Consider the following 26,572-nt stretch of genomic DNA (forward strand, 5'->3'; position numbering starts at 1 on the left):
GCTGTATGGCAAATGTCTGTCTGGTAGCTATTACAGAGGTGGCTGTATGTACAAACTGTGTGTTTGTGAAGCATTTTAGGTTGAAAAGCACTGTATGAATGTAAGAGTAACAGATATTTGCATGTATGGGGCACTTTTATTCCAAAAAGTTTTTCTAATCCAGTGATAATCTCTGTCAGTGCAGTCTCCCTTCCCATTTGCAAAAGAATTTATGTCCAACCCAATCTCAAGAGAGCATCAGTGGCATCCATTTCCCATCAGTAGAGCCAACCAGGGACTGGACAATATTGCCACTAGAATACTGCAGTTGATAATGACTAAATTTAAATGAAGTTGAGTTGTAAAAGAACCAGGTCCATGCTCATATTTAATTGCACCTAATGGAAAGTGAAAGTGAGAAGGAGAGTAAATAAATGAACCATGAGGACCAATGCAAGATTCCAACAACCTGTGAAAGCTTATTGGATGTAGCAAAGAACAATGCATCAGTGGTTTTAAAACTAATCTGTGCCCACAGGTGGTCCCAAGAATGAAATCTGTGCAGTGGGGTATTGGGTTTGGCAGGGGCAGTAGAGGGAGTGTATCTCTCTAACAAACTGGTCCACAGACTAGAAAAGCTGCAAAACCCCTGCAACCTGTTATTGGCTTCCTGCTTACTCCATGGCAATCTTTTCCACTTCAAATAGGTTAAGATGATGTTCTGAAGGTATGTCTGTCTAGTATGTTTTTGGTCCCATAAGCCCTAGTATCTGAGGACCCCACAACCATAAATGGAGTATTTATTCCCATAGTATTGATGGGGAAACTGAGTCACAGACCGATTTAAATGACTTGCTCAAGGTCAAAGAGTAGCTGTAGCAGTGCCAAGAACTGGATTTAGGAGGTCTAGGTTCAAGTCCAGCGGCCAACCATCCACCTTTCACAACAAAACATTTTCTGAACGGGTGCCAACAGTAGCGCTCATGCCTGTAAAGGCGAAAGCCTTAAGGCTGCCTGAAACGCGTTCCCTCCCGTCCCGCTGGCTGGGCGTTATTTCTCCACGCCGTGTTTCCAATTAGCGTGGCACTCCTGGGATCCGGATTCATCCCCCCCACCCCCCAGCGCCTGCCTGCGCCGCTGCACGCCAGACAGATGGGATCAATCAGGGCTCTCGGTGCCGCTGTGTTTGCTTTGGGAATGCGGACAGGCTGAGCGCGCTGGGGGCTCTGGTGCCCTGGAATCCAGTCAGCAAGAACTTGAGCCCAGGGGAGGGGAGAGACCGGAGAGGAGCCGCTGATCTCGCCTGCCCATTTCCCTTCCGCCCCGCAGTAGGCGGCGAGAGGCAGCGAGCGAGCACCGCAGCGGGACCGGTCCCTGTGCAGCCGCGGGTCCCGCGGTGAATGGGGCAGCGCGCGGGGCGCTGATCCCCGGCCAGGGCGCGGCGCCCGCAGCCCCGCGGGCTTGAGCGCGGAGTCTCCGCCGGCGGAGGGGCGAGCCGCGGCGCTCTGCCCGGGGCCATGTGGCCCCTGCTGGCTCTCTGCTGCTGGGGGGGCCTGGCGCTGGGCTGGGCGGGCGCCCAGCAGCCCCCGCTCAACTTCACCGCCCTGGCCCTGGCCGCCGCGCGGGTGGCCCCGCCGCCGCCGCCCCCGCCGCCGCCGGACGCCACGGCCGCCAAGGTGGAGCGGCTGGGCCGCTCCTTCAAGCGCCAGGTGCGGCGGCTGCGGGAGCGCGGCGGGCGGCTGGAGCTGGTCTTCCTGGTGGACGAGTCCTCGAGCGTGGGGCCCGCCAACTTCCTCAGCGAGCTGCGCTTCGTCAAGAAGCTGCTCTCCGACTTCCCCGTGGTGCCGGCCGCCACGCGCGTGGCCATCGTCACCTTCGCCTCCAAGAGCAACGTGGTGCCGCGCGTGGACTACATCTCCCGGCGCCGGGCGCGCCAGCACAAGTGCGCGCTGCTGGGCCGCGAGATCCCGGCCATCGCCTACCGCGGCGGCGGCACCTACACCAAGGGCGCCTTCCAGCAGGCGGCGGTAAGGGGCGCGCGGCACCGGGCACCCACCCCCTCACCCCCTGGGCGCACACCCACCCCCTGGGCGCCCAGCCACCGGGCACCCGCACACCCCCTGGGCGCACACCCACCGGGCGCACACCCACCTACCAGGCACACACACACACCTGGGCACGCACCTATGCCCATGGCGTACAGCACCAGGCACACACCTACAAGGCACCCATCCCCTGGGCGCACCTACCAGGCACCCACCCCCTGGGCGCACAGCCACTGGGCACCCAGCCCCTGAGCGCACCTACCAGGCACCCACCCCCTGGGCGCACAGCCACTGGGCACCCAGCCCCTGAGCGCACCTACCAGGCACCCACCCCCTGGGCGCACAGCCACTGGGCACCCAGCCCCTGAGCGCACCTACCAGGCACCCACCCCCTGGGCGCACACCCACCGGGCACCCAGTCACCCCCTGGGCGCACACCCACCTACCAGGCACACACACACACACACCTGGGCACGCACCTGGGCACGCACCTATCCCCATGGCGTACAGCACCAGGCACACACCTACAAGGCACCCACCCCCTGGGCGCACAGCCACGGGGCACCCACCCCCTGGGCGCACAGCCACCGGGCACCCACCCCCTGAGCACACAGCCAGCGGGCACCCGCTCACCGGTGCACGCACACCCACTTACCTGTGTGCACCCCCACTAGACACACCTACATCCACCCACCTGTGCACATAACTACTGGGCACATCTCTTCTGGGCACGCCCACCTTCAATGTGTACACACCTGCACACGCTGCAGACAATATATTCAATATAAACTCATTGGAGGTTGTATATACACAGATACATTGTGCACATCGAAAAGGAGGACTTGTGGCACCTTAGAGACTAACAAATTTATCTGAGCATAAGCTTTCGTGAGCTACAGCTCACTTCAGCTACAGACTAACACGGCTGCTACTCTGAAACCTGTCATTATGCACATCCACACCCTAGGAAATCTACCATGAGTTAACATAGGTACATGTTTTCTTCCTCAGAAGATGCTGTTCATGTGTTACTATACATAGAACTAATTTATTCTTATGTAAAATATAACTTGTTCATATAACACGTCATGTTTGTAAACTATCTAAAATGTTATGGATGAAATCTTTGACCCACTGAAGTGAATGGCAAAACTCTCGTGAGCTTCAGTAGGGCTACAATTTCCCGTGTGTGTGCATGCACGAGTGAACATGGGTGTGTGTGTATATATATATATACACACATATATATATACCTACAATGACAGTAATTCTGCCCTCATTTAGGACTAATCACGATGTGGTTTGCACAAGTATGAATGTCTCTGTATTTATTATCTCATTGATTTGAAGCATGTGCTTTCATTTGTGTAAGGGGCTCTGGACCATAACTGGGGCTCATAGATACTACTGCAAAATAAATAATACAGCATACTGTGTAAATAATATCCATAATTACATATATCTACATATGTATATTACCATTTACACGTACATAACTCTAATTTTCTGTTATGTTTAAATACACATCATGAGTAAAATTTTCAAAAGCACCTAGCTGAGCACCTTAGGCTTCTAAGTCCCATTTAGGAGGTGACTTAGGCATCTAAGGATACATCTACACTGGGGGAAAAAAATCCCCCAGGGCAGTGAGTCTCAGAGTCTGAGTCAACTGACTCAATCTCAGAGTGAAAAATAGTTGTGTGGACATTCCCTCTTGGGCTGGTGCCCGAGATCTGAGACCCTCCTACCTCGCCGGGGACCCACCTACTGGGCGCACACCTGTGCACACAGCTAGCAGGCTCACACCTACCGGGCACCCACCTATATGCACACATGCAAACCCACCCATACAACTGCCACAGTGTGTTTTTGTTTGTTTTGCAGTGTAGAAGTATGCTAAGTGCCTAAGTTGTCTAAGTTATTTTTGAAAATGGGACTTGGATGCTCCGAAGAATTTATCCTATATCTATATCTGTCTAGATACATAAAGCAAAACATATTTCTATACTGTATGTAGGTAAACACTTTAATTATTGAAGAGCAGGTAAGACGTAATAGCTGCTCTGTTTCCTGCACCTGGATGTTTGACAGATTCTCTAAATAGATCATATGCATTCTGTATTTAGACAGAATTCTTAGTGATTTCAGTAGGAGTTTTGCTTTAATAGGAAATGAATAAGGATTTCACCCAGTGTGGGGCTCAGGACTGACAGGTTAAATTATTCCCTCCTCCTGCTCCCCATGTTTGATAACCGAAAATGATGTTCACTTTCTAGTGTGCTTTAGTGTTATATATGGAAATCACCCTTTAAAAAGACAAATCCGTTCGGTAATTCTGTGCTTGTGAAATTAAGCTATGTTATAGGCTCAATATCATGAGAATTTTCTAAAAAGTTTAAAGAATTAATCTTGAAGTAATTGTGTTATAAACAAAATGTAAGTCGGTTACAACTCCACAGAAATGATGTAGTAAGTTTTCCTTGACATGTAATCCTGACTAAATCTACTTTTAAAAACAAGCAAGGTTAGACATAGATGATTTAGTTGTACAAGCACAGCTAAATAATGTAACCCATGGGCACAATAGTATTGCTGTCATCTACATTTTCTTTATTGGGGTTTGATAACTTGGGAAGTATCACTTCATGTTATGGCAGGGTACTGAGAAGGAATGACATTACTACATGTTCACTGAATTAGCAGCATCCCCTCTCTCAGTTAAAAAAGTCGGGACTGCGCTGAGGTTCTGTATTGTATATCTTTTTGTCAGACAAATTACAAGTTTGGGAATACTCTCTTTTCCGAGAACTTGAAAAAGAAGACTTTACTATGTTTAGAATACCGCTGTGGAAGGGAATTTAGCAAAATACAGATCAGTGTAACAATCAGCTTTCTTTTCTTTCTCTGAACTATTGTGCTCCTGTTCTCTATTTTTAACTGTTTTTTTTTTATAGCTTTGAATTTTTTTTTCTTTCTTTTTTCCCTTGTTGGCCCAATTTCTTCTATTCCCAATAAGTTTAATAAAACAAAATCCAGAATCCTCATCTTCTTTTCCAGTTTGAAGAGTATATTAAACAAATAAAACCAAGAGCCCTTGAAATAATTGATGAGTCCCAGGTAAACCATTCCAGGCTCCCTGTAATAGTTACAAGTCATGTGTGGTATTATGTGTAAATACTTTAGATTAGAAGATAAATGAACCATGGCATGACATAATTGTCACTAACTTCACTTGTCTGCCCCAACAAGTACAGTAACTGAAGCAATGCTTTACAATCCCCTGTAAGGAGTGCTGCACCTTTTAATATACTGTATGTTATGTAATGCTGCATCCACAGATGCTGACTCTTCCTCATACTAAAAGTGAAAGGGTTCTCTTCTGCTCCTTAAAGATTAGCACTATCTATGGAAGGATCTTTGGAAGATTGTTACTGCAGAGTTCCTATCTCTCCGCAGTGCTATCCTCCTGCATGTTTAAAATGACTTAAGAAACATTTACTAGACATCTAGCAGATGGAGGACTCAACCTTCTAGACATATGGAAATATGAAAGATGTGTATTAGCGTGAGCCACCAGTGAGGTCCTGGGACAAAGCCCTGGTGAGAAGTTCAGCCCCTATCAGCATCCTCAGCTGCTGGGATTTCCACTAAAGTGCTGTTCCTGGATCCTGGTCCATATTTGCCAGGTCTCTGGCTGGTGGGTCTTGCCCATATGCTCCAGGTCTAACTGATTGCCATATTTGGGGTGGGGAAGGAATTGCTCCTCAGGTCAGTTTGGCAGAGACCCTGGAGGGTTTTCACCTTCCTCTGCAGCGTGGGGCACGTGTCACTTGCAGGTTTAAACTAGTGTTTAAATGGTAGGTTCTCTGTAAGTTGAAGTCTTTATATCATGATTTGAGGACATCAGTAACTCAGCCAGAGGTTCTGGGTCTGTTACAAGAGTGGGTGGGCGAGGTTCAATGGCCTGCAATGTGCAGGAGATTAGACTACATGATCATGATGGTCCCTTCTGGCCTTAAAGTCTATGAGTCTGAGTCTGTTTCATATCAGCCCTTATCTAGCAAGTGTTTGGTACATTTGAAGATCCATACCCTCTAGCTGCTGAAAAGGAAAGGGCCCAAGAGCCTCTTGGTGCTACTTTGTCAAGCAGTCACCATGTGAAACTGAGGTGAATCTAGCCTGTGACAGAAATAACCAAAGTTTTGTTTATTTCACTAGATAACACTTTGGGCATTCAGAGAGGGAGGTACTGAAGCTGACAGTGACTGCAGACTCAGAAAGATAACACCATCATCTTACATTCACTTTACTTTCAGAAGGTGTTTTTTGCAACCATATGGGCTAGAAACTTCTTTTGTGTTTTAAATGATAGTCTAAAATCTGAAGAAATTGATGATTTAGGCTGCCATGTTTGCCAGGGAACCCTTTCCACAAATGAGAGGATTTTTCAAGGTCAGCTTATGACAATCATCTTTGATAGTATTTAGTTAGTTGGGGTTTTTTGTATATTGAAACATGTTTCAAGCTGTGTTGATGAAAGCACATTCCATGCGCTGATAATCTATTTTTACGAAAATATAGTTTTTAAATCTTAAAACTTTGTCTAGACAACACAACCTTCCTGACTCTCAGTAACCGAAATTTAGATATTAGAATCTGAATACTCGGGTACATGACTCATGAAAAATTATACAGCTCCTGACATGTTAGCATGTTAACCATGTGAAAGGGTCAGAGGTGTATTCTCTTCTCATTGTGCATACATAGAAACGTTAATGGAAGCTAAACACGTGCGGTGAAGGGAGCACTGACACACAAGGAGACAGTGCTTCTTCTTTGTCAGTGTTAAGCAGTGAACAATTTGTGATCCTTTTTGTTTGTCTTGAAGTTATGCTGCAAAGATTTATTTATAGAAAATAGTGTGAGCAATTAATCATTATGGATAAAACACTCTGAAGTTACGGATTAGTTGAAAGACTCATTGGCAGTAGCCACTTGAGAAATCATTCAGTAGAAATAGTGATAGGCACAGGTGGTTTTTTTCCTCTTCACATGAAGGTGCAATTAATTACTGTTGAAAATGGAAGAAAAAAATATAGCTGTGCACTGTTGCTGAGTTAAAGTAAGAGTTAATGTAAAGGTCGACTTTAAAAGGCAGGTCAGACTGTTACAAGGGGCATTGTACAACAATAGCTAAGGGAGTTATTTAGAAGTATTTTATGCTACTAATTATTAAACTAAAAAAGGTCGGATCCTCAGCTGTGGTCAATCAGTATAGCTCCCTTGACTTCAATGGAGATACGCAGCTTTACACCAGTTGAAGATCTGGCCCCAAATCTGCAGAATTAGACAACGCACCCTATCTATTTTTAAATGCATCTGGTCTTTTTTTTTTTAAATCTGGCTTTTATCTTCTACCCTAATCTTGATAGTGTATAACAAGCCAGTATGTCAGATCCAGTGTTCTGTTGTTACCCAATTAACAAACATGACAAACAGTGGCTTACAAAAGAATGTAAGCACATATATTAGCGTAAACAATTTTAATGCTTATTTAGTGTTTGTTTAAATAAGTTATGCTGGTTTTGTTTCTTCTTGATGTCAAAAGCATAAACTTACAAAGTACAGAATTATTATCCATTGGGCTATCCTTGATGATCTGATTTCAATTACAGCACGTTATAAAGATAATTCTTTTCCAGTTTAGTTTCAAACATTTTTGTATTGTATTTTTAAAGTGCAGTTCTGCTCTTAAAATCGACTACTTAAAAAATGGCACACTCTTATTCATCAGATCTGCTCCCTGTGTGCATTTAGAGTCATATTTGTGGACTTTATTGACAACAGATGAGTAATCTCTTTTTTTATTCCTGCAGAATTAACATAGCTAATATAGAATGAGCGAGTGGATTCTTTTCCATCTTGTGTATCATCAACAGGATGTTCACTAAAACCTCCCATCGGTTACAACTGTGCAAACTCTCTGAAGGCTGCACAGATCTCACTGTGAGCCTTACTTGGCTAGGAGAATGTCTTATGATGGTTGTGATAGAAAAAGTGGGAGAGAACCCAGTTTAACTCCAGGTTCAGATTGCAGGGCTAGCAGTTTTTAAAAGTACATATTTGTGTGAACCAAGCAAATTTTATACGGAATCCTTGAGAGACAATAAGCAAGGAACCCTACAATGCGCTCACAATGCCACTATTACAGAGTCACTTTTCAGAATACAACCACATGCAAAGTTAATTTAGTGCTGTGATTGAGAGCCCTGGATACTGAAGTTCTCTGTGGTACCTATTCACAAAATACATACAGCGTGGTCAGTGACCGCTCACACGTCTCCACACTATTCATTAATGATCCTAAGTACTGTGATGGAGGGACCAACTGTAGGAGTGAAAGGGTAATTCAGGCTTCTTGTCAATTCAGATCTTTAACCTTCCTGCTGAGACTGGCAACAAGTGAGCTGTTCAGCATCCTTTGTGAGGCTAGATTGTGTAATGTGGACACCCGTTCATTAGGAATCAGTGTGTTAACGCCCTGATATTATATATCTATCACAAGCATTTGTTTCAGAAGAAGAAAAATCAGGTATTTAGCATCATCCACTTTTTTAAAGTTCCTTTTGGTTTGTGAATAACTTAAAATGCCAACATTTGCATAATACAACAAATATGCAAATTTAGCAGCTGCCCTCCCACACACTTCACATACATTGCAGGGCCAGCCAGATGCTCAGAAGCTTCCCTTTCAGCACATGCAGAACTTGAAGCTGATAGGTGCTTGGCTCACATTGCCTGGTCCTCTCCTAGGGCATGTCTGCACTGGAGCTGGAAGATGTAAATTCCAGCTCGAGGAGACTTACTCACACTCGGTCTGATTGAGCTATTCCATAAAAATAGCAGTGTAGCCATGGTGGAGTGAGCTGCTAACTGTCCTGAATATATATACCTGTGTCCCAGATGGGATTGTACTTGGGGTGGTTAGTCTCTCCTGCCATTCATGCCACCGTGGCTACACTTCTATTTTTAGAATGCTAGTTCAATCAGAGCTAGAATGGGTATGTCTCCTCAAACTGGAATTTATATCTTTTAGCTCTAGTGTAGACATACCAGGTACGTCTATGCTGCAGTCTGGATTGTGATTATAGCACATGTAGAGACATCTGAGCTAAGTTTAATCTAGCTAGCTCAGATACTGTATGGGGAGATTTTGGCAAACCAGTAAAGTGCCTCTTGTGTTGACCTGTTTGTGCCAGCCGTCTTTCGGTCGGATGGCCGTGTCTCCCGTGATTTATTTCCCGACACCACCTCGAAGAGAGTAAAAGTTACCAAGAGCTTTGGTTGAAAGAAGCCCAGGTAACAATATCAGGAGCATTGAATCTATAACAGCTCAGTATTTAGTGTGGGCTTGTTGCCAGAGTAAGTAACCAGGGCCCCAGGTAGGCTTGAACAGCCTGCACTGAAGGTGGTATTGTTGTGGTTTCACTGCTGTTGGTACCCAGGCTAGCTAAATTAAGTTCTCAGGTATTCCTGTGTATGCTACAGTCACATCCCCTGGTTGCAGTGCAGATATACTCGTAGACCAGGCAAACCGAGTTGAGGGTCTATGGGTATGTGTGCACAGCAAAAAACCCCACATGGCAGCAGGTCTCAGCGCCCTGGTCAATTGACCGGGGCTCATGCTACAGGGCTAAAAATAATGTTCGGGCTTGTGCTTTCGTGGCTAAGCTGATTTTCCACTTACTTTGCACTGCCTGGATAAGGAGTGCTATCTGCACTTCCAGCATTGGGAAATGAGAGATCGTTACAATAAATATCATACCTAAAATGTGTGTTTGGGTTTCTGGAATATTGTCAAAATTTTAATACACTAGACCAATGGCTCTCATAGCCAGTCTATTGCTTGTTCAGGGAAAGCCCCTGGTGGGCCGGACCGGTTTGTTTACCTGTCGCGTCCGCAGGTTCAGCCGATCGTAACTCCCACTGGCCGCGGTTCGCGGTTCCAGGCCAATGGGGGCTGCGGGAAGGGCAGCCAGCACGTCCCTTGGCCCGCGCCGCTTCCCGCAGCCCCCATTGGCCTGGAGCGGCGAACCACGTTCAGTGGGAGCTGCGATCGGCCGAACCTGCGGATGCAGCAGGTAAACAAACAGGTTCGGCCCGCCAGGGGCTTTCCCTGAACAAGTGGCGGACCAGCTTTGAGAACCACTGCACTAGACATCTTGCTGAGGTATTGGAAATTAGCCATCTAGTTGCCTGAAGTCCTCTTTTCATGTGTAGTACAGAGGCCATTTTTAGTTTGATCCATCCCATTTGGTTCGTCCAGGTGAAGGCAAAAACTCTCCAGGGTCTCCGCCAATCTTACCTGGGGCAATATTTCTTTCCAGCCCCAAATATGATTACAAGCTGAAAACAGTGCAGAAGTGTGTTTTAAGAAGAGATTTGACTGAAGAGAGGGAGATGAGATGACATGGAAGAAAGCAAAAAGATGAAAATAGAACGATGAAGGACAATGCATGTGTAGGTACCCATTTTGCCCGCATATGGTAAGCACGTACTTCTGAAAATTCAGTCATTCAGAATTACTGTAACAACATGTGTCAGATCACTTGATTAAATCTACATAAGTGATTTGGTTTAACTGAAATAACATCCCTGTAATAGAACACTGCAACAGGATTAGCCTGTCCCACTCTGAAAGTAATAGTCGTGCTTGGCTTTTATGTAGTAGCAAGAGCCTGTTTCTTGTGGCACTGATGTTCTAATCTGTGGGCATTTAGAGCAATGTAACGTCCTTAATTTTGTGCATGCAGCTCTCATTGTGGAAATGTGGAAACGGAGCACTGTGTCTGCAATTACGTATTGGAAAGGAACGGTATTCATTAGAGTAAATCTCTCCCTGGATAATGCAGGGAAAATATCTCGAGAAAATCAAAATAAAACAGACTTGCTGATTGCATTTATTCCCACCATTCCTGTCCACCCACATGTGTGAAGAGCAGCAGTCTGTCTGAGGTCTTAAAACAAAATTTCAACCAGAGGTCAGAACCACTAGCTATCAACATTAGCTCCTCTTTTGAATGGGAAAAACCTAAAAGAGTAGAGGATGCATCTGAATGTAACAGGCAAAACAACAGTGAGGAGGGAACCAAAAAAGAGGTGGTAAAATCAGGTGATAATACTTTGAGCTTTTATTGCCTCTTCCATCTAACAGCCTCAGAGCACTTCAGCAAACATTATTGAGCCTCCTGGCCATCTTGTGAGGTTCAGAAGTATTATTCCTAATTCAAGGATGAATAGCTGAGTCACAGAAAGGTTAGGCTATACCTCTCCACCCCCTCCACACATAAGGCAGTGGCATTAATGTCTCTCATGATAGGGATTTTGAGACTACTCTGAATTAGACCAAGGGTTTTTGCATCTTCTTATTGCTCACAGGTTACAAACTAGGTAAACATAAACAAGCTGTTGGTACAGAAAGGACAAATGGCTCTGTGGGTTGGTAATGAAATGCAAAGAAGTTATAAGAACAGGAGTACTTGTGGCACCTTAGAGACTAACAAATTTATTTGAGCATAAGCTTTCGTGGGCTACAGCCCACTTGCCACAAGTCCTCCTGTTCTTTTTGTGGATACAGACTAACGCGGCTGCTACTCTGAAAGAAGTTATAGTGATCACTCTGTAAAACACTTCACAGTTACTGCAGCTGATAGTGCTAGCTCAGTATTTCCTAGGTATTCCTTACACTACCTTTAAGGAGTCCTGTAAATGTTGGCATAAGAGAATACTCAGGGAATGCTTTAAATGCTGCGGTAACATTATTTTGGCATCTAAAATAACACTGAAACTTTTTAAGGATGACCACTGTGCTAGCATGACTTCATCCTGGAATGCCAGGGGCTGAGAGATGTTATCTGATGATTATCTGAGCTGAATTAGTCCATCTCAGTTCAGTTCTTCATGGACGGGTGTCTTAATCACAAATTTCAGAGTAGCAGCCGTGTTAGTCTGTATCCGCAAAACGAAAAGGAGGACTTGTGGCACCTTAGAGACTAACAAATTTATTTGAGCATAAGCTTTCGTGTAGCTCACAAAAGCTTATGCTCAAATAAATTTGTTAGTCTCTAAGGTGCCACAAGTCCTCCTTTTCTTTTTAATCACAAATGGCATTTTAGTTGGCAGCCTCTCCAAAGGCCAAATATTGAACGGGCACAGACACTAAGCTACTCTCTCTCTTCAGAAGCAAGGCAAATAATAACAGCAGTTCCTGTGCTGTACCTGTTCAGTGGATAAGAAGTCTTCAGTCTCAGATGCTGCCAATCCCATACCTTTCACAAACCTTAAATTAATATTGAAAACATGGAAAGGCAACTAGCCGTGGAATTCTTATAAGAATTATCTGTCCTAACTGCTGAATTTCTAGAGCTGGATTTTGTGTACTAACTTTGTTACACAAGACTACATTTTTATAATTCTGAGGGCTATTCCTGGCACAGGGGAGATGGCTAGTCTGCCAGATACTTGTACACACTGAACTGAGACTGAATACAATGCAGATGGTTATAACTTTTTGCTAATGTGAAAAGAATGTTGAATTTTGTCGTAGGAGTAAAAGGATTGTATGTTGAAACAGTCTTAACACATCCAATCAATGCTTAAAACCTGAAAGAAGGATAAAGAGAAAAGCTTACTACTGACCCTCTACAATAGTTAACCAGCACTGTGACCATTTAATTGTATTTTCGGTTGGTCAGTTATTAAAATTACTTTACTGTAATTATGGTATGGACCTCATTTTCAATTAAACAAGTAATTCAGGGCCTAATTTTCAGTAATGCTGAGTGTGAAGTCCCGGGCAGCTGTGTGTTTTCAGTGCCTCTGAGAAATAGGTCCTATCCAAATCTCCAGTATAACTCATGGGTTCTTATGCTCAGTCCGTAAAAACTCAAGACCTGATCCTGAAAAAATACTCATGCTTAACTTTACGCATGTGGGTAGCCCCATTGAGTTAATGGGGACTAGTGACACGAATAAAGTTACTTGTACATAAATATTCGTAGGGTGAGGGGCGGGGTTTGAGTCATTCTACTTATATAAATTAAGGTTGAAATGTTTAGAACAAAAGTGGCTGTTACAAGAGTTTTCTGGGAGGGTTGCGGGGAGAGGAAGGTCATACAGATTTTCATTAAATAAAACTGATGAAAAATGTTTGACAAATGTTTGTGGGGAAAAATGTAATCCGTTTGGCCTCAGCTCCATCAGTGACCATAGATTAGGGTACAATTTACCAGAAAACATCCAACAGTTGTAGACCCGCACTGGAATATCAAGCATTCCTTCAAGTAGCCTGTATTTAATGCTATGTTCATAAAAAGAAGCAAAGCAACTAACTGGAGTGTCTACCTTATGCATATAATTTAAAAATAGACTTGTCTACATTCTTTGCTCAAACGCTTAATGTCTCTCCGTTTTGTTCTTTTAGTCCTCTTCCTTATACAACAGGGATTCTATATCTAAGATTACAGCTGCAAGACTTAAGGGCCAAGCTATTAAATTTTGTTGTTCCAGGAGCAACATTTAGCTGTCTGATTATCTCTTTGGCAGTTTCCACTGTTGCCTGCATGTTTTGAATGCACACCAGGTAACTTCATGATCTCTTGTCTGAAGCAGCTGTTTGTTAGGCTGGCATACGATTGGTGTCACTTCCCTTTTAATGAAATGCTCTTTATCCAGAAAATCATTTTTGGAGATTAGATCTTGATCAACTGTTTTTCAGTAAGTGCTAGATCAGTGTATAATAATTTTAAAGGGTGATTTTGGGGAATGATCTTGTGTAACTAACTGCGTGTTTTCTAGGTTTCCATTAAATAGGTTTCCATAGGTGGCCATGATGCCCACTTTCCTTCAAAAAAAGATTTTACATTTTCTTTCTGACACTAAAATCATGATGCTAAAAGCATGCTTATTTAATGCATATATATACACATACACTACACATATAAAATATGATGTGCTGCTTCCATGGTAATTAATTTGTGATCTGAAATTTATGAATTCCAAAAGAAAGCATAATCATGCCATAATGCTTCACAAACCACAATTCAGCATGGACCTGATCCAAACCCCACCACAATCAGTCAGAGGCTTTCTACTGATTTTAATGAGTTTTGGATTAGGCTCTGTAAGAGGTAACGACCAGTATACTTGCACTCTCAATCAGTCTGTGCTATATGTGTAACTGATATAAGGCCTGATCCTGCAATCTTTGCTCAGGCAAAACGCTCACTAATGTCCTATCCCACACTGGGTATTACTACTACTGGTTAGCTTTGACATCTGTGTGTTGACAGCAGGTGAGCTAGCAGGTTCACAATCATTGAATGGGTGTTGCAGTGACATTTAAAACAGTAGCTTTCGTGGTATTTGTAGAAGTTAAGTTTTTATTTTTACACACTTGAAATTATAATTTTGAGGATTGTCCCCTGGGACACTTCCAAGTACAGTTTCCCTGGACCATTCCAGTAAAGGAGTTGCAGCTAGCAAGGGATGTGAAGGTAACAAGAAGGGGTTTATACAGGTATGTTAGCACCAAGAAGAAGGTCAGGGAATGGGGGAGGCAACCTAGTGACAGATTATGTGCAAAAGCTGAAGTACTCAATGCTTTTTTTGCCAGCTTTACTGACGTACTCAATGCCACCACTTCCTGCACCTCCCATTGGCTGGGAACAGTGAACCGCGGCCACTGGGAGCTGCAGGCAGCCATGCCTGCGGACGGTCAATGTAAACAAATTGTCTCGCGGTCCACCAGTAGATTACCCTGACGGGCCGTTGCCCACCACTGTGTTAAAAAGATCAGGTAAACGGTTTTGCTCTGGACAACAATTTCAGTTGTAAAACGTGTGGCCCACTATGATAAACTGCAAAGGACAAGGGCCAGATCCTCAGCTGCTGTAAGTCACCATAACTCCGTTGCCACTTTCCTAGTTTACACCATCTGAGAATCTGGCCCAGTGGGTCTTAAGTTGCATCTACAGTGTACTATCCATCCTAATTGTTACCTAGTCAGAGTTGATGAAACACTAATGAAGGTCTTTTCACCACCATAAGAACTGTGTGTTTGAATTTTATTTTTATTTTTGCCCTCTGCCAGAGCAGATGATTTTGTTCATCGCTGTGAAAAGTGGCTCATTGGCCCAGCATCACAAATTCACAGTATCTGTATCATGCCAGGAGTCTGAGCATATAAAAATGAGTCAATATTTGGCTTGATAACCACAGTCTCTGATTAAAGATTGTTGATCTTCTTTTGTTAGTACTGGGTGGTCCAGCAAAACTGGATTAAGTCAGAAAACAAGTCAAATAAAAGGAGATGCACTGTGGAAGAAAGTACTACATGCAGGTCAGCCACTGCTAACCCTTTGCCTGAGATATACTGTTTTATAATCTATTGCAGCAAATACTTCATCACTCCCGTGAAAATGCTACAAAAGTGATATTTCTCATTACTGATGGATATTCCAATGGAGGTGATCCTAGACCCATCGCAGCATCCTTACGTGAATCTGGAGTAGAGATCTTCACATTTGGAATATGGCAGGGCAACATCCGAGAACTGAATGACATGTCTTCCCATCCAAAGGAAGAACACTGTTACCTGCTTCACAGCTTTGCAGAGTTTGAGGCTTTAGCTCGCAGAGCTCTTCATGAAGGTATTACATTTAGTAACCCTGGAAGTATCATTTCAGATGCCAGAGAGAGCATAGGGCCTGGCTGGAAATAACAGGCCTTGTGAAATGTTTCATATGGGTGTTGTAGTCTCTTTCCTTCTGTATTTTTCTTGCATTCATTTGTATTACATTCAACAGAAACCAGCAGATTTCAGGAATTAAGGTAAATAGTAGCTCTTTCAAAGTCAACAGATTGAGCCAAATTCTTCTCTTTGGTGTGCATGTACATTGCCCTTTGGACCAGTTTCAAGGCTTCGTTTTACCTGAGTAAGAACTGGGTAAGAATGTCAGCGTTTGGCCCAATGGAGATTTTGCCCAAATAAGAACTTTGGGCTAGTTTTCAAAGGTATTTAGGCACCTAAAGAGGCAGACAGGCCCTAAGAAGGACTTCAGGATTTGTCTTAGTATTAATAAAAGCCTTTATACGCTGTGGGCACATAACACAGATTTAGAATATTTCAAAAATTCATAAAACTACCTCTCGTAAATGTGACATTTCTTTAGGTATAAAAATTCTATAAAACGGAACTGGTTTCTGATGTTTACCTTTATGAAGAATTGTCACTGAACAAAATAAAACAGGATGAGAGTAGCTGTTAAGAGTGTAGGGCTGAATCTTCACCTGGTGTAAATAAGTGTATCTACACTCGCTTGAACGGAGCTATGCAGCTGCACATCAACTAAGGATCTATCCATGAGTATTTATGTAGTTTTGATTTAAGTAAACCTTCTGATTTAATGAATATGGTACATATCAACCAGCAAATTCTTTTGGTGCATGGTGTTTTTTTCTGTTATGAAGGATGTTTAATTAGACCTTTTTTTGTGGAGGCGGAGAATCTACCTATTTTAACAGTTACATGTTCAGTGACAGACTGATCTCATAGGGTCATCAAACTCAAATTCATTCCTGTGATTTTGGTGGAACCTAATTTAGGCCCTTGTTTTCCTTTTAATTCTTGCATTGAGGTCAGTGATAATTTTGCCTTAGTAAGAACTAAAAAGAAACTGAGTAAAGACTTCAGGACTTTTGCTTCGTAGACTTCAGTGTTTCCCGAGTTAAGAACTTCAGAATTTGAGCCGTACATTTCAAAGAACTGAAGTGTTGCTTCACATCGTTACCACCACAAGTGAATATTGGAACTGTAAGGTTTTTGGCAACATTTCACTAATTATTAACTTTTGCGGCCTTTGTAATTGATTTGTATTACAGATCTGCCTTCTGGCAGTTACATTCAAGAAGATCTATCCTATTGTTCATATCTCTGCGAGGCAAATGAGAACTGCTGTGACATCATGGCAAGCTGCAAATGCGGCACTCACACAGGGCAGTTTGAATGTATCTGTGAAAAAGGATACTATGGTAAAGGACTACAGCATGAATGCACAGGTCAGTCTCCATTTTTCAGATTTATCTACATATCCTAAGTGTAAATCTAATTCAGATCACACGAAGTAATATGCTGTTCTGCTTGCAGATGTGCGGCTACGGGCCTGATCCAAAGTCAATGGAAAAACTCCCATTGCCTTAGTCCGTTTTGGATCCGGCCCTTGTACATTAATCTTAATGCAAGCGGTTCTTACATTAAACTCATGATAGACTGAATGTTCTTGGATTCTCCCAAATTGGCTTTCACTTGCTAGAGAAGAAAAAAGTTCCAGTTGCTAAGCAGAAACGTATCACATTTCAATAAGACTTTTGTGTGACTGTTTTTGTGAACTGCCCCTTAGTAGTGCTGATAGAAAGACAGTCCTCTGACTGAAATAGAGACATTTATTGAAGGCCGTATTTTTGAATTCCTGGATTCCATGTAGCGTTGTCCATGAACAAAGATGAAATAGTCGGATGCAATATACAGCTTCACAGTAGACATTCATTTATTACTTAATTTTCACGTATATAGCCTGAACTGCTTGAAGGGAAATAAGGAGGGAAATGATTGCCCTGGTCTTTTGTGGAATTGGCTTTCAATTCTGGGAAGCACTAGATGCTACAGTGATAAGAGCTATTATGAAAATATGGATGAATGGATATCAACCATTTTACAAACAAAACCGAATTCAAATTAAAGTTTTCTTGCGATTGGAAGATCATCTAAGAAAATGCTTTTTAAACATAATGGAATGATTACAATAAGTGAAGGGAAAATATGCTTGTAAAAAGGATATACAAGTTTTGTCCAATTGCATTAACTTTTATGGGAGAGAAATATCACAATAATCAAAACACTTCTTCACTTCTTTTCTACTTAGTTTATAAGATAGTTAAAAGAAATTGTTGTAATGAAATATCACCAGAAAAAGAAATGTAAGATAAAGTTAATACTGATTTATACCAATCTTAATTCTGTCTCCAAGCTCTCACATGTGTCATCAAAATTTTCACCAGCTGCCTCATGAAATGTAAGCCTGCTCTGCTGAGTGTATGAATTACAACAACATTATGGCCTTTCATGATGTTTCATAATTTTTGTTTTTTAAATTAAGGTTATGTGGTTGTTCACTATCATTTGTAACTGTTCTCAGGCTATTTGCTCAAAGGGTAGAGTGGAAAGGACACCAATAGATCTGGGACCTAAGCGTGGAGGGTATCTTCTCAGATCTCTGTGAGAAGGATGAGTAAGGTATAGCGCAGGGGTCGGCAGCCTTCAGCACGTGGCCAATCAGGGTAATCCGCTGGCGGGCTGCGAGACGTGTTTGCGTTGACCGTCTGCCGGCACGGCCCCCCACAGCTCCCAATGGCCGTGGTTCGCCGTTCCCAGTCAATGGGAGCTGCAGGGAGCTGAGCATGTCACACTTTAACTTCAAATTTCTTTGCTTTCAAAAATATTTCATTCTACCAGTTATTTTAAGTGAAATATATTCTCAATCCTAACTCAATTTAAAAAGGTGTTGTTTTTTTTAATCTGATTTCTTCGGGCTCAGCTTCGCAAGAAGGAGCATTTCTATGGCAAAATATGGCAAATGTATTCAATGCTGATACCTCTTAGTGGTTTGTATAGTTAAATATTGTTTTTTATTAACTACTGCAGAAGTCAAATGCGTTTTCCAGTTGGCCTGTCATTACAGAACTATCACCAGATCCTGCACTTTGTCTCTTCTGTTAAAAAGGGTCTGCTCTAGCATGAACGTGCCCCTGAACAAAAACAGTGTAAACCCATAACTTCTTTAAATGTGCATTTGGCAACTGCAGAACAAAGTGTTATTTCAATAGCACATCAGCAATCATCTGTTAAATCGAAGTTTTACAATTATTATATGCAATGCCAGTGAAGTGAAGTTCTGCCATCTGCTTTTCATGTGCATCATCTGGCAAAGTTAATGAAAGTTGCACACTTGTATTTTTGGATAGAATTGGCCTATTCTTGCAAATAAAACTTAATCTGCTGAAGTGTTGTATTGCCTCTTAGGAAAGAGAGAGAGACAAAAGGCCACATGTGTTCCTTAAAAGAAAAACGTATTTCGAAATCTTGTTTTCCGAAATAGATTCCAGCATTTTTTATTGAACTTTCCCCTGGTGAGCATAAGTATGGTTTTGTAAAGCATGAGGAATTTGCAGACTGCATGCTAGCTCTTATTCATGGTATAACGCGCGGGAATGCTGCTGGCAAGTTTGCTTTGGTGGGACTTAATGATGGACTGTGATTAATTGTGCTGCCTTTAGTTTTCAATTTTTTAAGCTTGTGGATACCATTGTAGATCATGTTTAATTCAAAGAATATGACTTGCGCATAGAGTTTTTATCAAGAAAGGAAATTGTTCTCCTTCTCTAATGTATATACATGTCACATTCCGGGATGCAATCCAGACCAGTGACGAACTGTGTCACTATCTGCCCCGCAACATTGGGTGCCTCACAAGGGTTTGCTGTTGTAGTTCCCAACTTGGGCTGCTCACAAACAGCCTACCAGCATGCAGGTTGCACGCTCAGTGTCTCTGTATAGCTGCAGCCTTGTTTAGCCGCTCTGACCCCAGTAGCCTGTCAGCAACACACCAGCCACAGTTGGCTTCCACCAGCCTTGGTTACTACTTGCAGCAGGACCCCAACACACTCCCAGTCCCAGATTATCCCAAAAACGTGTGTTCTGCGCTGTCCAGCCTTCTCTTGGAAAGTTCAGATATTAAAGGTTTGTTGTTCCTGTAAAGAGTCAATATTCAACAGTTTGCTACTTTGACTGGAGTCACCAAATAGTTCAGCCTAAACATAGCATTGGATTGGTTTATATTAAAAAATAAAACAAGTTTATTAACAAAAGAAGATGGTATTTTAAGTGAGTTCAGGTGTAAGAGAGAAAGTTAGAAATGGTTACGAGTAAATAAAAGAGAAAGCATTTAAAAGTCTAAAACTTAATCTGCCAAGTTTTGGTTCTGGGCTTTTGTTCAGGATGGTCTTTCTCACCTGCAGTCTTCCAGCAAGATGGTGACTGACCCTTTCCTTGGTCAGGATCTTTCCCAGAGGTTGCTGGTGCATTTGTCGTCTTAGGTGAAAGAGCAAGAGAGGGAACTTGGGGTTATCTGCCCCCTTTCTTTTATAGTCCAGTGAACCTTGAAAGTGGATTCTTCTGAAGGTTACCTCTTCAAAGCAAAGATTATTCAAACTGTGAAGGAGGTGACATGGTGTCTGGTGGTGATGGAGTCTCTATGCTTTTTCTTCTCACCTGTGTTTGCTGAAATGCAAATTTGATTTGTCTCCCTTGCTGTCTTGAGGACCTGTTTACTACTTACGTGTAAATTGAGGTAAACACACATTTCTCTGGATAGGATAGACCTGTTTAATAACCTTTGCCTAGGCAGGGCTGAGTGGTTTTGAACATGTGCTAACAACATCATAGCAGGATTTTATAACTTTACATATAATGTTGCTACCTACATTTCACCATGATAATATTGACCAGTGAGTTATTAGTTTTAAGATATCTCACAAATTTTGAATGATATCTCACAAATAGCTCACATATTTTGTACAAAGATTATTACAGTAGTGTGTAGGGTGTGAATACAGGAGTGCTTTTGATCACAACGTGCTCTTTTAATTAAAATTATTCTATTTATGCCCGTGGTTAGACACGTGGTTTATAGCATTGTATATGAAGCAACAAAATAACTGTGTAAAGTCAATTACTTCCCTAATTACCCAAAAATGGCCTCTAGAAAGTCTCCATAAAATAAAATGAGAGCCACATGCTCAACATCAGACAGTAGAAATTGGCCCTAAACCTCCTCCAGTATTGTGAATGATTTGCCATATAAAGAGGAGCAGACCAAGTGTTCTCTGCTTTATACAAACAAACAAAGTTAAGTGAGTCATTGCCCTCACACAGGAATCACACACATTCAGAGATTTCCATGGCAGCTGTGACAAAGGAAGTCCATGGAAAGCAAAATATGAGACAGAGTGATGGAAGAAAGAGACACTCGGAGAAATATCAGAGTGTTAAATTGTACTTGGAGATGTACATACGTGGGAAGCTGCTAATATCATGGCTGGCCCTACGTGTTGTGCAGCCCAGTGAAGAATATTTTGGTTTCTCCCCCACAAACATCCCCAGATGAAAAAAGCAGATATTTTACGTTCCCTTCCTCTTCCATTGGGTGCACCTATCACATTTCAAACTTATGTAGACTCTCAGACAAAAACACAGCAGCTGCCGGTCAGCAAAAAAAAAAACCTGCCTTTATACTCTGCCATTGTACAGAGATAGACCTAAGATGTTGCTGCCATCCTGTCATTTTTAAGATAGCCTGTTAAAGTTCATTCTATTCCAAGCCACACAGAATGCTAAAATATAACCTCTTTATCTGCTTCAGCCTCTCTTTCTTGCTAGGTTAGGGAATGCATCTTCTTCACAGCCTGCCTTCACCTGCAATGATGTTCTTTAAGGTTAGGCTCTCAGAAGCAGGGTTCTTTGGCAACTGAGCTCTTCATGGATTGGATCTCCTCTCAAAGACATGATGCCGCCTGAAATGTGGTGCCCTAGGTGGCCACTTTACCAGTTAAATCTAATCATGCCCCTTAACATTGACCTGTTGTCTCTGACATGACAGTCGTCTTCCATCAATAAGACAAATTCCTTCTATCGTTTCTTTAATTGAAAAATATGGACTTCATTTTTTACAGCACATGCCATTTATGAAGAAGATGTGTGGTTGGCAAAGCACGAATTAGTATATAGAAGATTTTATAACAATGCTAATTTAAGTGCATATGTTAAATGTAGACATGATGGTTTTTTGTTTTGTTTTTTTTACTTTGCTGCATGAGAATGGAATGTGAATAATTGCGGCAGTGTGGAATTTAAATAGTACCATCTGGATGAACAGTTTAAGAAGCTGTCCAGGCTTCTAACATATTTCTAACAGGGATGCAACAAAGGCATTATCATCCGACTATATGACAGATCAGTTTTGCAAGCAAATAGTATGTTAATTAGAGCTGTGCAAAGCCTTTGCAATGAAACGCGAAACCTCATGAAATTTTGGCTTCATTACAAGCTTGAAATCCAGACCAAGTCTGTTGAAAGATTTGTGAGAGTTTTTTGAGAACATCTGGGCCCAGCATGAGTGAGCTTGAGCAGAGTTATAATTTTGTGTTGTCAGTGGACAAAACTCTTGGTTTTTCAAGGTTTGGACCCAAATGTGGTGATGTCAACTGAGTTTTGTTATGAGATTTTCAAGGTTGTTCTAACTTGGAAATACAAAGGAAAACTTGGTGTGGGAGCTGGGGGCGGTGAACAAGATTAAAAAAAAAAAAGAACTTTTTTTTTGTGGGGCTCCTGGTGATTTTTACGAAATTTAATGTATATGTCCTATTAGTAATTGTTTACTCACTAGGACAGGAAGAACCTTGATACCAATCAAGATTCCAATAAGCTATCCAAAGAATGCTAGGGCAGCTACTCTGGTATCTTTTGCTGTAGGGAGGATTCTGCTCCGCTTTGGAATCTAGGTAGCCCTTTCTCTGCCCACTGTAGTTTTCAGGAAGAGGTTCTGTAATGTTTCTCCCTGCAATGGTAGCAAGTGGTGGGGCTGGGCCAGCCACTGTCCATTTTTTCATGCTCTGGAGTAATGCCCAAGAGTGTACCGTATGCTTGGGAAGTCAGAGAGTGCATGGGATTTGAGGCTTCCAAGGTGTGCTGTGCATTTGGCTTTGTGACAACCATGAAAATCACACTGGAGAAGCATCAGCAGCTGGCTGAGATCCCACCAGTAAAAGGTGGGTGAGGAAAGAGGTTCAAGAAGGGGAGAGTGGAGAAATGGATTGTAAGATACTTTGCCTTCATCTCAGTGAAATTTCTGGCTCATTTTGCTGGTTGGGCAAAGGTGTAACTTGATTCCTGTTTTGTCCAAATGGTTTGATCATCTCTAGTTTGGACCTTGGTAAAAAAGAATTTCTGCTGAGTCCATGAATTGGTAGATGGAAAGAGGAAAATCTGTTTAGAAAAATATTAAATGCCTGAGTGCTACAAATGGTGGGGTGTTATCTTGTGCTGTAATTCTTGGTAACAAAAAAATGCAGTAAATCAGTTTTAATAAATCAAAAAGAGCTGAAAAATTTCTACATCCAGTTCTGTGCTTTGACATCCAAATTCTACACTTGGACGCTCAAATTGGCTCAGACAGTTTTACAAACAGTGCATTTAACTTCCCAGCATCCTTGGCGATAAATTCTGGGTGCATTTACTTATTTAAAAATGCTCCTCTGTAGTGGAATTTTATCATGCTATGGATTATTTTCTTTAGCTTTTCTGTTTATACATTTTATGATAGTGCACTGTGGCTTATACATTAATATACTATACTAAAATGACCAACTGTAACAGAAAGAGAGGAGAGAAATATACTGACCTAAACGAGAGAGGGATGTAGGATTTCCCCAGTTAACCAGCTAGGGATCCGTGCCTGCTTTTCATCAGCGCAAGTGTTCATTGTCATCATTCTTTGGTTCTTTATACTGTCTAACATTTTCCAGACAGTGGTTTGAACATGGCATTATGAATTAAAAGTGCAGAAAGATGTAAATGGAGGTGTGAAATCTTGAGGATATTGAAGATTAAGCACAGAGACACTGATAAACTGATGGGAAGACATGTGTGGGAAATTGACAAACGATGCAGACAAGGGTATGCATGGATTTGGCTTAGATAATAGAAAGGTAATTTCCATTTAAAAATAATAATTTTAGGAATTTAAAAGAGAATTAGAAAAATATTTATAATCTTTACTGTTATGTTTGAAAATAATAAGGTGATAGCCATTTTGGCTTGAAAGGGATAGAGATAAAAGTTATACGATATTTGTTTGGGGGGGTTGTTTTTTTTCGACTTATGTGCTAAAAAAATATAGAGGTATTTTTGTTTTAAAGAAACACTTGCCCATATAAACCCAACTTTTCCTGTTTTGTCTTTGGAAACTCATTTAATAATGCTTCACACTACTTGTCAGATTAGGAAGCAAAGGAAAGACCACACTGAACTGGTGTGGAATGCTACCAGGTTTACTGTAATGTAGCAAATATTAGAAATATTCCTTTGTTTTGGCAATAACAAATATATGCTGGTAAATCCTTGATTTCAGGAGATCATTTACTAGTAAATATTAGTTTAAAGCAACAGTGTGGGAACCTTAGTTATGTTTTTCATTATTGTGTGCTTTGATATGGCAGGAATGGCTCTGATTCAGATTATGAAGTCAGATGAGTGGTATCTTGTACTCTATTACAGTAATGATTTTGCATACATTATAAATGGTTCCTGGCATTGAAGTAAATTATGAGCCACACGTGTCACTTCTTTCACGAAGATGGGGAGTTCTTGATGAAAGCTAATTTTCTCTTGAGTCCTGCCTCCTTATATTTACCCAGTAATACAAAAGGAGGTTCATATGGCACTGTGTATGTGTAGTGGTTAAAGGGGAGGGTTTGACAGATTTCTGGGAAACGTTGCTTATGCCAAAATAAATCCCAAGTCATCAGACATTGCCGCCTAAACTTTGTGAAAAGAAGACTGTAGCAAAACTAAAGCTTTGTATGAATACAGATTTAAAAAGGAATGGAAGGTTGTTGGTTTTTTTATTAGTGATGTGATTACCACAACTCAGAGGTGGGGTTGGCCACACAGACTCCATGCAGGAGAGAAAGACATGCGGATCTCATCATCTTCAAAACAGAATTTGTATCCAGACTCAGTTCTTTAGACACACTAAAATAACAATCTCTGGAACCAGATAATGAATTAACGCCATAAACTGGCAATGTGATAGTTTAAACACAGCTTAGTACTTGGCCTGCATGAATGTAAAGAGAGAAATTAGATATCATGTCCATCTGCTGTGGTCCCCATTCTGTGCCCCACCTTTATTTTTAGCAGAACAAATGAGCCATGTTTTTGTCCATAGCCTTGTTATGATAGAGATATTAGGCCTGATTAGAAGTCAGCAATAATCTTTCTGTTAACTTTAATGGGCTTTGGATCAGGCCCTTTGAAATTAGTGACTCATTCCCCTTCTTTCTCTAATTGTACACTGCAGCACTTGGCTTCTTTAATGTTTAAAACACAACTGTTCTATATTCCCCTTCTCTCCTCCCCCCCCCCCATGACTTTTATTAACTGTGAAATGTTTTTGCTCTGTAAAAATAAGTGCATATGTGTCTCCATTGATAGGAAAAGTTAAGAATGGAGAGAGATTTTTTGTGGAACTGTATAGAACCTTATTACAATTTGAACTTGTCCCCTTTAAAACAAAATTCAACATCTTTACCCACAAGAAGAGAATGTTTGGTTAACATGCGTGGAGATTAGAGGGACGAGGTCAAATCCTCAGCTGGCGTAAATGGGTGTAGCTCCATTGATTTATATGGAGCTGCACCTACTTACAGCAGCTAAGGGTTTGGCTCACTGTTTTCACCACCAGGCAATTCGCATATTTTTCCATGAGCTCGAAAGAAACCTACTGAGAATAACTAAAAAAAAAATTGGTTATAAGGCCCATAAAGTTCAAGCAAAGGGTGTTCCCTTATAAATGCCACGATAAACATCCATGCAAAATTTCCATATTAATTTAGTGTGCAGTTTGCTTCTGCAACAACAATGTGAGAAGATAAAGAATGAGGATTTTCCTTCATTATTCTGGCTGTTAAGTTTGCAGATGTCTCCCTTTTCAAACTGATTTTTTGCTTAGGTGATTGTTGGAGGGATTAGGTCAGTACAAAGCAGCAAGCAGCATAACATTGCCCCAGACGCACGGAAAGAAAGACAGGCCTGAGAGGGGGTTAATATAACCTCTCTCAGGTGCACAAGGGCCAATGGCTTACCCTGAGCCACATTGGCCTGCCTACCAGCTCAGGTGAAACCTCCCATTCCCTCCTCCTGGTTAATCCCCTCTCAATTCCCAGTGGGGGGAGGCTCTTCAGGGAGCTACAATCCTTGTGTTCCCACCAGTCCAGACAAAGCCCTCTTGCCTTGCGGTTGGGGGTTGCATTTCCATCTGCATTGTCAGGGCAATACTCCAGATTTCCTCTCAGGTTCATGTCTGTGTGGACAATAACACCAGAGCACCTTTATTTTTACTTTTATTTTATTTTATTATCATGATTTAGGTGTATCGATGCCACAAAATGCTATATAAACAGAAATGTTCAGTAGCACTAATAAAAAAATAAAAGCAGGAAAAGTCACAGTTGTGGGTGGAACATAGAAACACCTACACACATAGCATGTGGGTACTTTAAATTAATAGGACTGCCATGATATTTTAAAGACTTCTGTTTTTAATTTCTGAGTAGAAGTGCCCAGCTTCATAGAATCATAGAAGATCAGGGTTGGA

General features: G+C 41.9%; 1 protein-coding gene across 1 annotated transcript in view; it reads left to right on the plus strand.

The window, feature by feature from the left end:
• The first annotated feature begins 1,593 nt into the window (after nucleotides 1–1,593).
• The window catches only part of SVEP1 (sushi, von Willebrand factor type A, EGF and pentraxin domain containing 1), a 171,614-nt gene continuing 146,635 nt past the window's right edge, over nucleotides 1,594–26,572 (plus strand). The window contains exons 1-3 of the mRNA XM_037902114.2: nucleotides 1,594–2,006; nucleotides 15,478–15,733; nucleotides 16,965–17,141. Of these exons, the coding sequence (XP_037758042.1) occupies nucleotides 15,646–15,733; nucleotides 16,965–17,141 (265 nt within the window). The 5' untranslated portion in view covers nucleotides 1,594–2,006; nucleotides 15,478–15,645. The remainder of the gene's footprint in view (nucleotides 2,007–15,477; nucleotides 15,734–16,964; nucleotides 17,142–26,572) is intronic.

The sequence above is a fragment of the Chelonia mydas genome, chromosome 5, assembly GCF_015237465.2.
Source record: "Chelonia mydas isolate rCheMyd1 chromosome 5, rCheMyd1.pri.v2, whole genome shotgun sequence".
In the NCBI taxonomy this organism is placed as follows: Eukaryota; Metazoa; Chordata; order Testudines; family Cheloniidae; genus Chelonia; species Chelonia mydas.